Below are 16,008 nucleotides of genomic sequence, written 5' to 3'. Positions count from 1 at the left end.
CAGGTGCTCGCTACCTGGCCCACGCCAGCGTTCTCTTCTGCTCCGGTTTTTGTTGCACCCTCCCCCACGTGTGAGCGGCCGGGCGGCAGCGGTGGCGCGGGGGCTTGGGGGAGGGTGAGGTGAGATGTCGCGGCGCTGTGGGTTGCGCGGACCTGAGTGGAGAGGTCACACCTCTTTCGGAAAAAAAGAAAAAAAAACCCCAAGCTGGCTACCAAGGTGAACCCAGAACGGTTCCCACCTTAAAATCGGCCCTGCTCGTGACGTCAGGTCGGAAATATACCAAAGCGAGCGCCGGCCAGGAGTCCGGGGAGCGCGGCGGCGCGGCGATTGGGCGGCGGGCCGCTGACGCGCGCTGACGCGCGGAGACTTTAGGTGCATGTTGGCAGCGGCAGCGCGAGCCACATAAACAAAGGCACATTGGCGGCCAGGGCCAGTCCGCCGGCGGCTCGCGCAAAGCTCTGTGGTCCCGCTCGCCAGCCCAGCCGGCCGCCTTGCCCTGCTCCCACCCCGCTCTCGGCGGCTCGACTCCCTTCGCGCCTCTCGCCCACCCTCCCCGACCCTGCCACCCGGACTCGCAGAGGGAACTACTCTTCGGCCGAGTTGAATGAATGAAGAGAGACGCCGAGAACCCCTAAGTGAGTAGTTACAGCCGGTGCAGCTCGCATTCTTTTATCCTTCTTTCTTCTTTTGCACGTCTCTCCTTCCACATGCGTGTACAGGTTCTTTGGAAATGGGCGCCAGAGGCGAGGCGCGCGAGCGGGGCCGGAGGATGGGGAATAGGTGCGCGCAGCTAGAGGGCATTTGTCCGAACTCCAGCTTTGGCACTAGGGGGGAGTTGGCTCCCAACAGAGGCTTCCAGGCTCCTATTGGTAGAGGTGGAAGGGAGGCTTGCATAGTTAGGGGAGCTGCGAACTTGCTCACGGAAATATGCGCAAAGTTTGCTCTTAGTGCGGAATTGATTGTGGCCTTTGGGCACGGGGACTCCAAGTCCTGTGTATTCGAGGGGCCTGGACGCTGCCTACAAAGTGACAAGGAGAGAGAAAGTTCTTCAGTTTATGTGTTGCTTGGGAACTGTGTCACCGCGGCTGGCCAGCGTGCCAGGGTTTCCTGGATATTGTCGAGTAAGGGAGGGGGGAGGGGGTTGTTGGTAGAGTGTCCTGTTACTAAGTTGCCTGAAATGTCTGGTTTTGACATAAGCCGCTCTTGTGTATGTGAGTGTGTCAGAGAGAGACAGAGACAGAGAGAATATGTAAAAAGCACAGTTCCGAAGCTGCGAAGTTATCAGGGAGTTAATATCCAGCACAGGCATCTCTCTCAGGCCTGTGGGGCCAAGCTTCTCCTTTCTTTCCACTTTTTTCTGGTTAACCTCCCTCCCCTGTGAAGCAAGATTATGGGGGGGGGTGGGGGACAGAAGGAGTGCGTGTTTGGCTTTCTTTTTGATTAGTAATAAGATAGTCTATGCTCAAGAATGCCTTCCCAGTGGGAACATCTGAAAGTTACTAGGACGAGAGAATGCCTTGTTCCAGCAAGAAGGCAGAGTGGGGAAGGCTGTATATAGGGAGGATGTTCCGCTTGCTGTGTTGGGAAGTGCTTCTCAGGTTGGTACCAATACCAGATAACCAGTATTTCCCTCCCTCTGCAATTGATCTAAGATGTTCCTGGAAAAACAGGATCTCCTCTTTCCACCCATTGACCAGTAAAGATGTTGAAAGGCAAGTTTCCTGGAAAAGTGAATGCCAATTCACCTGTATTCCCAAACTCAGTGCTCTCCAGAAGCACTTAGGAAATCCAGATGCTTCCATTCAGATTGGCGTCAGGGCTGCCCAGGCCTTGCTAACGTTTTGTAACCCGTGGGGGTAGAGGGAGAGATTGTTTTCTCATTTTATATTCTTGACTTCTACTTTCTTCGCCCTCCCAAAAGAAAAGCCAGTTTCACCACAGAAAAAAATTCGACAGGGTTCCAATGCTGTATTTTATTAGACTCTAGTTTTTCCTTATTGGAGTCGGAATTAAACTAAAGTGGAAATGACACTCCCCTTGCACCCCTACACTCACATCCTAGCAAAGGGGCCAATTTATTACATAAGTATTAAATAGGTACTGGAATACCTTTTCTTCTCCAGAACCCTCTCTCTGCAAGGATTTACACAGTGCAATGAGTGGCATTTTCTGTTGTTTCCAGCCATTGCTTTTACACATGCATTTTAACTGCTAAGTTTGATAAAGGCCACACACTAATTTCCAATGAAACAGTCAAGGAGGGCACAGAAGGGCCTGCCTGGCGAGTGTACAAATGTCCAGCTGAATCTGTCTGGAAAGTCGCCCTGAAGCTTCCTGTGTCTGTATTGCAGGGAAGAGATCTGACAGGCTGGACTCCCCATTGCTTTTCTAAAAATCTTGGAAACTTTGTCCTTCATTGAATTACGACACTGTCCACCTTTAATTTCCTCCAAAACGCCTGTAACTCGGCTGAAGGTTAGTGCAACTTCCTTTCTTTCTTTCCCTTCCCCCAGTTGCCTAAACGTCAAGAAACAGGGTGACACGATCTTCCTCAGTAAATCCTGTAACTTAAGATTTTCCCGACCTATCGCCTTCGGGAACAACTTTCTCATTGTGCAATTCAACTTCATTTCTAGAATGAGCTTGTTGAACCCGAGCCTCAGAGGAAAGGCTCATCTGAGCGGGATTGTCCGTGGAAGAGGGTGAAGGGGGAGGCGTTTGGAAATATCCGGGAACGGAGACCCTCAATGGCTCTCTAGCGCTGGGTCTTTATTTGATCAGCCTTTCCATGCCCTGCACCGTTTTGTTCCGCAGCAGTCGCGCTCTCCGCCCTTCCCCTCGCGCCCCTTTCACCGCCGCGGGCTGCCGGTGTAGCTCCAGGTGTACCCGAGCCCGGGAGAAAGTGTTCAGTTGACCAGGCTGAGTGTATATTACCCTGTTTCATTTCCAGCCATGCCTTGTGTTCAGGCGCAGTATGGGTCCTCGCCTCAAGGAGCCAGCCCTGCTTCTCAGAGCTACAGTTACCACTCTTCGGGAGAATACAGCTCCGATTTCTTAACTCCAGAGTTTGTCAAGTTTAGCATGGACCTCACCAACACTGAAATCACTGCCACCACTTCTCTCCCCAGCTTCAGTACCTTTATGGACAACTACAGCACAGGCTACGACGTCAAGCCACCTTGCTTGTACCAAATGCCCCTGTCCGGACAGCAGTCCTCCATTAAGGTAGAAGACATTCAGATGCACAACTACCAGCAACACAGCCACCTGCCCCCCCAGTCCGAGGAGATGATGCCGCACTCCGGGTCGGTTTACTACAAGCCGTCCTCGCCCCCGACGCCCACTACCCCCGGCTTCCAGGTGCAGCACAGCTCTATGTGGGACGACCCAGGCTCCCTACACAACTTCCACCAGAACTACGTGGCCACCACGCACATGATCGAGCAGAGGAAAACGCCCGTCTCCCGCCTCTCCCTCTTCTCCTTTAAGCAGTCGCCCCCCGGCACCCCAGTGTCTAGTTGCCAGATGCGCTTCGACGGGCCCCTGCACGTCCCCATGAACCCTGAGCCGGCGGGCAGCCACCACGTAGTGGACGGGCAGACCTTTGCTGTGCCCAACCCCATCCGAAAGCCCGCGTCCATGGGCTTCCCAGGCCTGCAGATCGGCCACGCGTCGCAGCTGCTCGACACGCAGGTGCCCTCGCCGCCGTCGCGAGGCTCCCCCTCCAACGAGGGGCTGTGCGCCGTGTGCGGCGACAATGCAGCCTGCCAGCACTACGGCGTGCGCACCTGTGAGGGCTGCAAAGGTTTCTTTAAGGTGAGCAAGAACGGGGGCGGAGGAAGCAGGTAGGGGCCCCCTAGTGCCCGGAGCCTTGGAGTGCGCGTTCTGCCTTGGTGCAGGCTTCCCACACCAGCTGGTCCGGGGGGTCCGACTCCTGGGTCCGCCGAGGCTGCCCTGTAGCCACCGACGGCCTGCGGCGGGGCTCCTGGGTGCCTGAGGACGGCAAGTAGGAAGACCGGGAGACCCGGGGTCGCAGCCGACCCGGCAGGACCCCGCCCGAAGTTGCTAGAGCCGGAGTTGGAAGAGGGTCATTTGCATGTGCTAGGAGCTGTCTTCTCTGTTCAGATTGAAATTGGTTAGGACAGAGAACCGTGTCTAAGCTAACCAAGTGGAACAGAATTCCCTATGGTCAAATTAAGTGATCTCTTTATTTCGCCATCCTGATTGAATAATCTTATCATTTTAAATAGAGAAAGTCTCCAAGGAATGTAAATAATATGAATGCCCACGGATTTGTATTTACTGAGCGTCTCCTTCTCCTTCTCTTGGCATATAAAACACAGCAAGGAGCGGCAAGGTTAGCTCAAATGTTAACGCTATCAATTTTCTTCAGTTAAATGCCCTGGGGGAGGAAAAAGAAAGGAAAGAGAAAGAAAAGGAGAAGGAAAAAATAAAAAGGAGTTGTGTGTATGTATTTGTTTGTAGGGAGGGAGTGTAGATCCAGCCGTTCAGAAATTGTCTCTGGATTCCCTGGGTTGCTGGACTTTCAAGAGAAAAATGTAATAATTTTCGTCCTGTATTATCTCCTTTTGCAGCGCACGGTGCAAAAAAACGCGAAATACGTGTGTTTAGCAAATAAAAACTGCCCAGTGGACAAGCGGCGCCGGAATCGCTGTCAGTACTGCCGATTTCAGAAGTGCCTGGCTGTTGGGATGGTCAAAGAAGGTAGGTCGGGGCAAGCAGCCCACTCCCCAGTCTGCGCTCTTGGGAAATCGCTGCTCCTACCCCAACCCCATTTTCCACTTCCCAGAGCCGGGGGTCTCCCGGGTCCTCCCACCCGCGTCTGGCCTCCACGACCCGGCAGCTGTCTGCTTGCTCATCCTGCCCTGGAGACAGCCGCCGGGCCATACTTTCCGTTAACTATACGGCCTATTTGGAAGAAGATGGAAAGCAACGCTGCATTTTTTTAAGTGTCTCGTCAGTGAGGGCGTCAGTGAGGGCTTTACAAGCCTTGGGGCCCTGCGCGCGGCCGGGCGCCCCGCGGCTCTGGCCTTCCCCAGGGAGGGGCCTAGGCGACAGCTGGGTCCTGCTGGAGGGATCGGCGCTAACCGGGCTGTTCCTTTGCAGTGGTTCGCACCGACAGTTTAAAAGGCCGGAGAGGTCGTTTACCCTCGAAACCGAAGAGCCCACAGGAGCCCTCTCCCCCCTCGCCCCCGGTGAGTCTGATCAGTGCCCTCGTCAGGGCCCATGTCGACTCCAACCCGGCTATGACCAGCCTGGACTATTCCAGGGTAAGAAGCTGACGGGGTATCATGTGGACAAACCGGCAGGACCCCTTCCCACAGCCATCACTAACCCCAGGCTCAAGGGATAAAGGAGGCAAGCAGGGCTGTGGCTCCCCAGCTCTGGTCAGCTCAGCAGGAGATAGAGAGACAGACAGACAAACCGTGTTGCTGGGGGTGTACCCGTGAGGACAGGGCAGAGGAAGAAGGAAAGGATAGGCCCCAGTGGTCAAATCTCTGTGAGCTGCCCATTCCCACTACCACAGTATACACACATACTCACACACTAATGCCTCTCATGCCAAAAGCAGAGGCTGTGCAAAATGCCCCCACTTGGATTCTATCCCCCATCTTCCAGAGATGTTTCCGTCCTCATCTTCTCTGGCTCTGTCAGGGTGCGGGATGCCTGCTTGGGGGTTGGCGAAGGGAAAGAGAGAGGGTATAAGGAATGGCAGTGGGGCGGGGGTCAAGTGGTCAGATTCCTTTTTTTACCCCAGCTGTGAGGAATGTGTGGGCTTTAATTGGAGGGAGTGTGCTGGGCAAACCTAGAAGCCACTGCAATTTTATGAAGATTTGCAAAGGGCGTCTCTGCTCCAGACCCACTCTGGGACTGGCATGAATACTAACGTGTCAATTGTTTTGTGGAGATAAGAGTGAACGTTTCCCAGGGCTGGATGGCACTGTATTTAGTCTGTATGGAAATGGTAATTTACATATTTAAAGCAGCGACCTCATAGCACCATCCCTAATTGAATTAATTGCCCCGGAACATCTAATTTCCGTACTGGTCAGAGAAAGGTTTAATTGTTATAAAAACCTGGCTCCCCTACTAGAAACGGGGTTAGCAATTTCACGGGTTATATATTTTAGAGAACCTCATTAAGTGCTTTTTAAAATGAAATTCCAGTTCCAGGCGAACCCTGACTATCAGATGAGTGGAGATGACACCCAGCATATCCAGCAATTCTATGATCTCCTCACTGGCTCCATGGAGATCATCAGGGGCTGGGCGGAGAAGATCCCGGGCTTCGCTGACCTGCCCAAAGCCGACCAGGACCTGCTTTTCGAGTCGGCTTTCTTAGAACTGTTTGTGCTGCGATTAGCGTACAGGTAATGAAGGAGGCAGTCCAGGGAGGCGGGGAAAGGAGGAAGATAGGAATCCAGAAAGGAAAAGAAAGAGGGAAAGAGGGAAAAGGAACGGGGGGGGGGGGGGGAGAGGGAAGGACAGAATAGGAAATGAAAGAGGGAAAAAGGAAGGAAAGGCTAGTAGACTAAAGGAAGAGAAGGGAAGGAGGGAGCCCAGAAGCCTTGGGTGAATGGAATGGAGGTGGGATAGGGGGCGTTCTTGATTGTTATGAAATTAAACCCTTTCAAGGTCCGCTGGTCTACATTTTATTAACTCTTCGGTAATTAGGTGCCTCTTAAATCCCTCATTTATTGCTCTTCAAGTAATTAGTTGTTTAGCTTTTCTCTCTCTCTTTTTCTCCCCTCTCTCTCTTTGGTATTAATTGCAGGTCCAACCCAGTGGAGGGTAAACTCATCTTTTGCAATGGGGTGGTCTTGCACAGGTTGCAATGCGTTCGTGGCTTTGGGGAATGGATTGATTCCATTGTTGAATTCTCCTCCAACTTGCAGAATATGAACATCGACATTTCTGCCTTCTCCTGCATTGCTGCCCTGGCTATGGTCACAGGTCAGTACCACAGGCACAGGGCACTTCTCCTCCAGAACTGCCCAGCTGGATTTGTCCCGGTTTTCCCTCACCGCCGGTGCTCCCTGGTCCTGCCAACTAGCTAACAGCTTTGTGCCTTCCTCTTTTGTTTCTGATTGTGTTTTCTGCAGAGAGACACGGGCTCAAGGAACCCAAGAGAGTGGAGGAACTGCAAAACAAGATTGTAAATTGTCTCAAAGACCACGTGACTTTCAATAATGGGGGGTTGAATCGCCCCAACTATTTGTCCAAACTATTGGGGAAGCTCCCAGAACTCCGTACCCTTTGCACACAGGGGCTACAGCGCATTTTCTACCTGAAACTGGAAGACTTGGTACCACCGCCAGCAATAATTGACAAACTTTTCCTGGACACTTTACCTTTCTAAGACCTCCTCCCACGCACTTCAAAGGAACTGGAAAGAAACCTAAAACTGTCCAGAGGGGGCAAGTCACAAGGGCAGAGATATCCCTCTGAGCTGCCTCAGCTCTAGCCGGCCCCCGCCCCTTCCATAAAACCCCCAGCCCCTTGATCCCTAAAGAAAAAAACAAAAAAACAAAAACTGTTGCTATTTCCTAACCTGCAGGCAGAACCTGAAAGGGCATTTTGGCTCCGGGGCATCCTGGATTTAGGACACGGACTACACACAGTACAGTGGTATAAACTTTTTGTTATCAGTTTCAAACTCAGTTTATTGTTCAGAAGAAAGATTCCTAATGTATGATGGGAAATGTTTGGCCATGTTTGGTTGTTGCAGTTAAGACAAATGTAATTCACACACACACACAGACACACACACATCTCGTAAGGGGACCCACAAGTATTGCCCTTTAAAAGACTTCAAAGTTTTCTGCTGTAAAGAAAGCTGTAATATATAGTAAAACTAAATGTTGCGTGGGTGGCATGAGTTGAAGAAGGCAAAGGCTTGTAAATTTACCCAATGCAGTTTGGCTTTTTAAATTATTTTGTGCCTATTTATGAATAAATATTACAAATTCTAAAAAATGTGTGTTTGCAAAAAAAAAAAAGAAATAACTACACAAAAAAGGGACAAGCATGTTGATTCTAGGTTGAAAATGTTATAGGCACTTGCTACTTCAGTAATGTCTATATTATATAAATAGTATTTCAGACACTATGTAGTCTGTTAGATTTTATAAAGATTGGTAGTTATCTGAGCTTAAACATTTTCTCAATTGTAAAATAGGTGGGCACAAGTATTACACATCAGAAAATCCTGACAAAAGGGACACATAGTGTTTGTAACACCGTCCAACATTCCTTGTTTGTAAGTGTTGTATGTACTGTTGATGTTGATAAAAGAAAGTTTATATCTTGATTATTTTGTTGTCTAAAGCTAAACAGAACTTGCATGCAGCAGCTTTTGACTGTTTCCAGAGTGCTTATAATAGACATAACTCCCTGGAAATTACTGAGCACTTTGAATTTTTTTTGTTTTTTTTAATGTCTAAAATTGTCAGTTAATATATTATTTTATGTTTGAGTAAGAATTTTAATATTGCCATATTCTGTAGTATTTTTCTTTGTATATTTCCAGTATGGCACATGATATGAGTCACTGCCTTTTTTTCTATGGTGTATGACAGTTAGAGATGCTGATTTTTTTTTTCTGATAAATTCTTTCTTTGAGAAAGACAATTTTAATGTTTACAACAATAAACTATGTAAACGAACAGAATTTTGTCTTCTTTCTGGGTGAGGAAAAAATGATGACTAAATAGCAATATACAATAGACAGAGTTGAAGATTGATTTGGGATAGGTCACTTGTTCAACATCTGAGTTTCAAACTGACAGCCTAGACTAATTCTGGCAAAAGGAACTGGAGCATTGAACTAATTATCCAGGGAATTCAGTCCAATATTTTTCCTTAACCAGAATTTTCCAGTGGAGCAACCTACATTGATCAGAATCAATTGAGACTATCTCAACTCTTCTGTTAACTTGGCTACTAAGTGCAGCTTTCAGAAGAGAAGTTCAGGAGACCACACAGATTTTGAACTTTTGCAAGATCCAAAGTCCTGTCAAGTTTCTGTTTTGTACAATGTTTAGAAAGTCTTTTTTAAGACTCAGGAAGTCAACATGGATTTGAAATGTGTTGTACCTAATCTCTGATTTTTCCAATTCCTGTTCTTACTACTGTTGTCTAGGGTCTTGGAGAAAGGGCCAAACATTTCTGGCCCTTTGGGCCTTGGGTCAGGGGTCTTTGGTATTGAGCAGAACTCCACAGGGGCATTTCTTACAACTTTTTGTTTTTCTCCGTCAGTGAATAGTGATGAGATTCAATTTGCAGTTTTGGAATAATATTTCTGCCTTAAAAGGTTGTCAGAGAAATGATAAAATATCTGTTTGTCAGGTCCTGTGTCTGGCATAAGTCAGTTATACCACAGCCTGTAGGATTCCACCTAGCACCAACTTTTAGCAAAGACAGTAACTAACGCTGTAGAAGCGGATTACAGTCTGAGCTTGCGCTCAGCGACCAGGTCCTTGGGCGGTGGAGTCGAAGTCCCTCGAGTTTCACTGCAAGCTAGCTGTGAATTCATTGGCAGCGCAAGATGGGGACGGCCTTCTTCCACAACCCTGGTGACTTACAGATGGCCTCTGGGTCACTGCGATTTACAGAGAATGTTATTATTTTTAAAATGCAGAGTTAGTACATTGCCGAGAGAGTTCTCAGCTTCGTATTTTTACTTTGCCTTTTCTTCCTCTTTTTTAAAAGACGTGTTTTGCGGGGGCCGGGGTGGGGGGGGGGCGCGGAGAGAAGGCAGGTGTCCGTGGTAATTTAAGGTTATTTTTACAAGATGTGTTTCTCTGCAGGTAACTCTGAGGGGCAAGCGTAGGTGGCCACATAAGAGATTAAATAATAAGCGAAATATCCAATTTCCTGGTTTTCTTGAAAAGATGGGGCTTGCCATTTCCTTGTATTTTCACAACTTCTGCCCAACCAAAGCCGCGCACTAATAAGCGGAGAAAAAGAGAAATCTCTTTAGAAATGCTGGGAGTCTGCAGAGCCGTCAGCGCTCGTCTCCCAGGTGTCTGCAGCCCCGAGACAATCACATTCCGACTCAGAATCCCCGAGAGTTGAACCCAGAAACGAACTCTGTTGCCGGTTCTCCTTTAAGGAAGCGGCTGCGCATCACCCGAGGCCAATGGAGTGTCAGGTAGTGCGCCTCCCGAGAATTTGGGGTGAAAGGAGGGAGGGACGGCTCTCTCCCACGTCCGCGTGCAGATTCCACCAGCTCTGTGTACATTCAGTTGTGTCTTAAGTTGCAAAGTGGCTAGTGCTTTTTTCTGCTTATTACCGAGTTAATTTCCACCTCCCGGCTGCTCACCGGGTTGTGGGAGGAAAGAGCCTCTCACGCGTCTCTGCTGCATCTCCGGAGAGCCGCGAAGCTGAGGACTTTTCCTGTCCTCGTCTTTCTAGAAGTAAAGCCCAGAAAAAGCAACAGACACGCTGCATTGCAAAAGCCAGACATTGCATGGAACTTCTTTAGAAACAGATTAAAACTTTATAGTGGAGACTTCCTATCACTCACCTTTCCCCAAGTCCTCTTAAGAGTTTCAGTTATTGGGTATCTTTTCAGCTATGGAAAATATATAATCATTGTTCTGAAGACATGACCATATACTTCTCAGCTCTGAAAGAGGTCATATGTTAGTCATCACGGGGTCTATACCCACTTTGAGCGGTTGCTTATAACGCCCTGCCTGACTTTAGGGAGAGATGCCCTTAATCCCAAATACGGGGAGCAGCGCTACTGCCTGCTTCTTGGTTAGATTTCCCGTCTCCGCCGTCCAGGGGACCGCGACGGTCTCTCTTGGTGCCCAGGCAGCCCTCACTTGGACCCGCAAGCTTTCGGAGAGACTGAGCGAGAGAGAGGGAGAGTTTGAATTTCTGATGTTGATTCTAACAAGAGAGATACGCCTGGCCCAGGGAGCTGATAGCACCCTGCAGTGACAGCGGCACCCAACGACCTTATCTTGTGTATTTCTTTTTGTTGCTTGAGTCCATCCCTAGAGAGTTTGGGTGCCCCCTCCACTAAAAATACTGATCGTAAGTCTTATGGGACACTGGTTCTCAGCGTGCAGGGAGCCGGACAAGGAGAAACAGATATTCTTGCCAACTTAGAATGTCACTTTGAAGGTTCAATTTCACTTTGCCTTGAGAATTTCTTGGCTTTGTCGGTGTCAGTGTGTCAACACGAATATCCAATTATCTAATTATATTCTAAATCTAGACTTCCAAGATACAAACAGGTCTGTGAGGGAAAAGTTTTATTTCACTGTAATATTTTGATCACAGAGTTTTCCAGGAGAGGATACATTTCCATCCCGCCAGACCCTGTACAGAATGGCGACACCAGAGCACCTCCAGGCATCGCGCGCGTTGCGCATCTTCGCGCCACGAGCTCCCTGCCTAGCTCCGCACAAACGTCCGTTTCCTTTTTTATCCGCGGCGCGGCAGCGCCGAGGTGGCTGCGGAGAAGAGAGTAAGGGCTGGGGGTCTCCTGGGCCCGCCTCGCCTCTCTCTCGGTGAAAGTCGCCCATCTTGAAGCCGCGTGTGCTCGCAGCCACCTCAAAATGAAGACAGTTTCTATCAAGGCGGGAGGGGAAAAGAAGGTATCTAGTCCCGCCGATTTAGAAACTTTTTTCAGTATTATTTTGATGGTTGGGCAGAGGTCCGAGAGTATCTCTAAGACATCCTCTTTTCCCCACCTGTCTCCACCATCCGGAAACAAGAACTGTCGCTTCGTGGGCGTGGCTGGGAATTTCTCAGCAATCCAAGCTGCCCGGGCACCCCTCGAACAGGGACTTGACTCAATTTTAAAGTCCCACGGAGGAGGGATGGGGTTGGGGGTACCAGCCGACGCCCAGTCAACCCTTCTTCTCCATAGGTCACTGCCACGACTAAAAAGAGCGCACCCGGTTGCAACAGTCTTTGGGAAAGGTTCTGCTTAGATCGGTGAATCTGACAGAACTCGAACCAGAGCAATCACGTTTCACATAGATGTATTTTTGGGATTCAGTTTATACTGGCTGACTTCACTGGTAAAGCAAGATATGAATTCCAATCAGAGCCGTCGTTTTTTTAGCAATTCGTTCTTAATAATAAAATAAACACACAAAAATCCAATTTTCATTTTTACTTTTTAATTTTAGTAGAAACCGCAAAGTGGCTATTACACATAACCATTTAGGATGGCGAGGCTGTCATTTGAAGCCATTTTCCCTTAGTATGTTTGCTGAGCACGACTGGAAACGACCGCTGGGGTCCGCAAGGTCTTTCCTCCGACTTTGATTTTGCGTTTCCTTAGGGAAAGTTCTGCTCCGGTCGGAGGGCGCCTCCTGGAGCTGTCCAGGAGCACGCAAGCAGGGCCCCACCCCACGCTGGGGGCGTGAGGAGGAGAGCCGCGCTGGGTCCCTAGCTGCGACGTGCGCTTCGGCCCAACAGACAGTGGTGGAAAACTCCGGAGAACCGGGCTCTAGCCTCTTTCTCCCCGCCCCACGCCTTCTCTCTAGGGCCCCCTCCCAGCGTGGTCTGATTTGAGGCCCCAGGATTACTGAAGAGGACGTGTATCTGTTTGTGGTTCGGTCGGAGGTGAATATGGAGACGCGAGCGCTCCTGCTCTACCCACTGCGTTTTGGAGACTTAGAGTTTGACTCTGCAGGTTGCTCCAGGAGACTTTGCCGAGGGAGCCCGGGAGCAATTAGCAGGAACTTGCCCGAGTTAACTCTCTGTTTCCTCGGTTTCCTGCCCTGCCCTCCCCAGCTGCTCCTTGCTTCTTTCCCAGCTGTTTCATGTCCCTCAGGGCGGGAGGCCGCAACAGGTTCCAGTCGCCGCGTAGCCCAGGTCCGGTGCGTCAGGGCGCGAGCATTTGCAGCCGAGCGCGCCCCGGGCTTCCCCTGCACCCACCGATCAGTGGTCAGTTTTGGGTCTTCCGGGAGCTATGAGCCGGGCTGGAGCATCCATCCACAGCACACTGGGTACAACCTTTTTTTCTAGTTGTGGAGGCGCACACAGGGACTTGGCAGAAGCGCCAAGGCGCCAGTCGGAGGCGTGTCCGCATCGTGGGAAGGACCAGGAGAGGGGCCCACACACCCATGCCACACGCCTGCCCAGCACGTGTGCGCTCGACTCCGAAGCTCCAAGTAGAGATCGCGCGCATCCTGGCCCTGCTTTCAGGTCTATTCGCAATCGGCGTGAGAGCCCTAGGCCCGCTCGCCGGAGACAGCGACTCGACAGGTGGCCAGATGACTGCTGCGCCCGGTGGGGCAGAGGGGTAGCCGTCCGCCTATCCTCCTGCCGCCGCTGCGTTCCTTCCTCCCTTGAAGACGCCGATTGCCGGCGGCTGGGGGCAGTCTTCTCGGCTTAGCGGGGCTTTGGTTGTCGGGCTTGACTGCACTGGCCATAGCGCAGAGCAGTGACCCGGCTCCTCGGAGGGATCTGCTTCCAATGCTTTGCTCCGCGTTTCCTCTTCCCCCAGTTGATCTTTCTTATTCCTATTTCTTTGTATTTCTATCTACACTCGTGTTTAGAGAAACTAGGATTCCCAGGATATGCACCACCTGTGGTAACAGATACAGTGCCCGAGTTTCTGTTAGAGACTTTCCTGGGGCAGCAGAGGGTGGTGGTTCGAGGGGCTGCTGCACGAGTACGCCATCGGGTACTAGAGGGACTTCCAAGGAACTGAACCTGCTAAGACTTTCTGCCTCTGGAAGCTTGCACGAGAGGGTTGTGTTGACTATCTCAAGTTAAAGTCGACATTTGGAAAGGGTACCAGGTAGAGAGAGGGAAGACTCTCCATCAGCAAGCTGCAAGTAGGCCCGTGTTTTTCACACGGAGGGTCCCGACCTATTAGTGGCCTGTACAATCAATATAATGGCTTGCAATCAGAATTTTCTTTCAAAGAAATGAAAGGGTAACAGAACAGAAATCATGAGTGTTTTGTAGAGAGTAGCAGAAGTATAAGATGTCTAAGCATTGTTTGCCAAAACTTTTCTTGGACCACAATATAAAATATATTTATGAGTGTGGGTCTCAGCCGAAAAGTTTGAGCCACTGCTGATGGATCAGACTGTGCTGGAAGTGAAGGAGAGGGTCTTTCTGTGCTGAGAGATGCTGATAAGGGGATTTCAGCAATGTGGTTTCGTGATCAGTCCTCTCCCTTCTGTTTGTTTTTTTCCATCATCTTTCTCCTTCCCTTCCCCAACTCCAACGAGGTTTCACATCTCTTTATCCTCTGGCCTGTTGTGTGCTTCGAGCATCCTGAGTAAGGGCCAGGGGACAAGCACATAAAGCCACCCCCTTTTCCTTTCTCTCAGCAACCTAGCACCTGGGAAGAGAATGAACAGTGAAGAAGGTCATTGGGGAAGCTAAAAAGAAGGGAGGGGAGTGGATGTCACATGGTCCACTCACCACAGTGCCAGATCTTCTCGTTTATAAGCTTTTGCCCAACACAAGGAAAGAAACAAAAGCTTTTGAGGGAAATAGGTAGAAAAAGGGATGGATAAAGCTAATGAACCACACTGTGAATGAACAGATGAGCTGGGACTAAGGAAATGGAAGAGGAGAGAAAACCTGAGGATTTATTTAAGCAGAGTGCTAGAATTGAAGGCACACGGAGATGGCAAGGAGAGGACTAAAATGCCTAGAAATACAGGATGCCAAGGCACCAACAATAACATGGATGAGTTTAAAGAAAAAAGTAGAGATAGATGAGAGCAAAGAAAAAGGGCACATAAAGGATGCTGGGGGGTGGGTAGGCAGGTATGAGATGAAAGCTGGATGTAGAGGGTGTAGCAGAAGCATTATGTAAGGAGAGGCCTGCTTTAGGTGTGGGAAGCCTTGTGCTCATAGGGACCATGCAGAAGTTTCAATTTATATCATAAAGGAATTAAAAGGAACAAAAGCATTAGCTTGCAAAGGTGCCTCCCTTGTCACTCCATTCTAGCTAAAGGGCTTGAAAGCAGGCTTGTTTAACTCAGGGGGCTGCAGTCTCCAGGCAGGGGTGATGTAGACTCCGAAGATTCAGGCCAATGTGAAAGGCAGAGCCATGTGGCTATGAGGCTACCTTCCATGGTTTCTGAGACTCCTCCACTACGGTAACTCTAGCTAGTATATGTTACAAGCCTAGATCTCATCTCATGTAACCCTCTCATCTCCAGTCTGTGAGTTCACATTATTACTTCCATTTTACAAATGAGGAGAGGAGGCTCAAAGGTCTTGTTAAATATCTTGGCCTATAAGTAGATGGGATAGCTGAAATTTGAACTCAGAGCCAGGACGTGCAATTCCAACTGCCTTGCTTTTGCACTACTTGGTCCAGAAGGCTTGTACCTTTCTCCACAACTTCTGCAGACACTGACTATGGGTTTCTGTTGAGAGTTGTGGATGTTGTTTCAGATGGGTTCAGACTTCTAGAGAGGAGCATTGAAGTGAAGTCATACGGTAGGGTAGTGATGATAGTATATTGCTCTTCTTTCTTTTTTAAGAGAATAATCTCTTCTCTTAAAAAGGATTATTTTGATTGCTTTTTGTAGTTAATGCATGAAGGAGTTTTGAGTTGTTTGCTTGACTGCCCAAGAAAAGAATGGGAATGATTGCTGCCCATGTTTATGTCAGTGAGAAAGTCATAGTAAAGGTAGTAAAGAGGAAAAATGTTTTTCCTCCTCAAGCTGTGTGAATTTCCTTATTTGAATCATTTGATTTTTAGCCAGTTTCTAGGTTTCCTATCAGGAAAGTCAAATTGCACATCAGTAAGTTCGCTTTAGTCACAGCCCCAAGCAGACCACTTTGTAACAACCGGCCGTGCACGAGCCATTTACTCTTTCCTCTACTTCTCCTGTATTCGTGGTCCACAACATTTCACTGTTATTAACATTTTCTTAAAAGCTACTCTCACAGTAGACCAAATGGTATGAATAGATTTTGCTTAGCATGTCAAGCAGATAGTAATATTTTTTCAGAAGACTATCTGCATCTAACTTGGCGTGG

At 49.2% G+C, this 16,008-nt stretch overlaps 1 protein-coding gene across 6 annotated transcripts; it reads left to right on the top strand.

Moving 5' to 3' along the window:
* The first annotated feature begins 449 nt into the window (after nucleotides 1–449).
* On the top strand, nucleotides 450–7,662 carry NR4A2 (nuclear receptor subfamily 4 group A member 2). Of its 6 annotated transcripts, none has more exons than XM_046659700.1 (8): nucleotides 483–635; nucleotides 2,352–2,475; nucleotides 3,129–3,816; nucleotides 4,596–4,725; nucleotides 5,128–5,291; nucleotides 6,190–6,392; nucleotides 6,797–6,975; nucleotides 7,125–7,662. In XM_046659700.1, exons 3-8 carry the CDS (start codon nucleotides 3,142–3,144, stop codon nucleotides 7,379–7,381), a joined length of 1,608 nt encoding a protein of 535 aa, XP_046515656.1. In that variant the 5' UTR covers nucleotides 483–635; nucleotides 2,352–2,475; nucleotides 3,129–3,141; the 3' UTR covers nucleotides 7,382–7,662. The 6 variants fall into 6 exon arrangements, 5 of the variants coding, with proteins under 5 accessions (XP_046515653.1, XP_046515656.1, XP_046515655.1 ...); XM_046659699.1 differs by having other exon boundaries at nucleotides 2,968–3,816; XM_046659698.1 differs by having other exon boundaries at nucleotides 2,951–3,816.
* The last annotated feature ends 8,346 nt before the right edge of the window (nucleotides 7,663–16,008 follow it).

This window comes from Equus quagga, chromosome 4 (assembly GCF_021613505.1).
Source record: "Equus quagga isolate Etosha38 chromosome 4, UCLA_HA_Equagga_1.0, whole genome shotgun sequence".
Classification (NCBI taxonomy): Eukaryota; Metazoa; Chordata; class Mammalia; order Perissodactyla; family Equidae; genus Equus; species Equus quagga.
Note: the sequence above shows the minus strand (reverse complement) of the source record. Positions and strands in the feature narration are given on the sequence as shown.

Excerpts from the sequence above, each read along its gene's own strand:
- NR4A2 (XM_046659697.1), top strand. The coding sequence starts at position 605 with ATGAATGAAGAGAGACGCCGAGAACCCCTAA. Across the intron at positions 4,726-5,127 it reads TGTTGGGATGGTCAAAGAAG|TGGTTCGCACCGACAGTTTA; the intron begins GTAGGTCGGGGC and ends GTTCCTTTGCAG. Across the intron at positions 5,292-6,189 it reads CCAGCCTGGACTATTCCAGG|TTCCAGGCGAACCCTGACTA; the intron begins GTAAGAAGCTGA and ends ATGAAATTCCAG.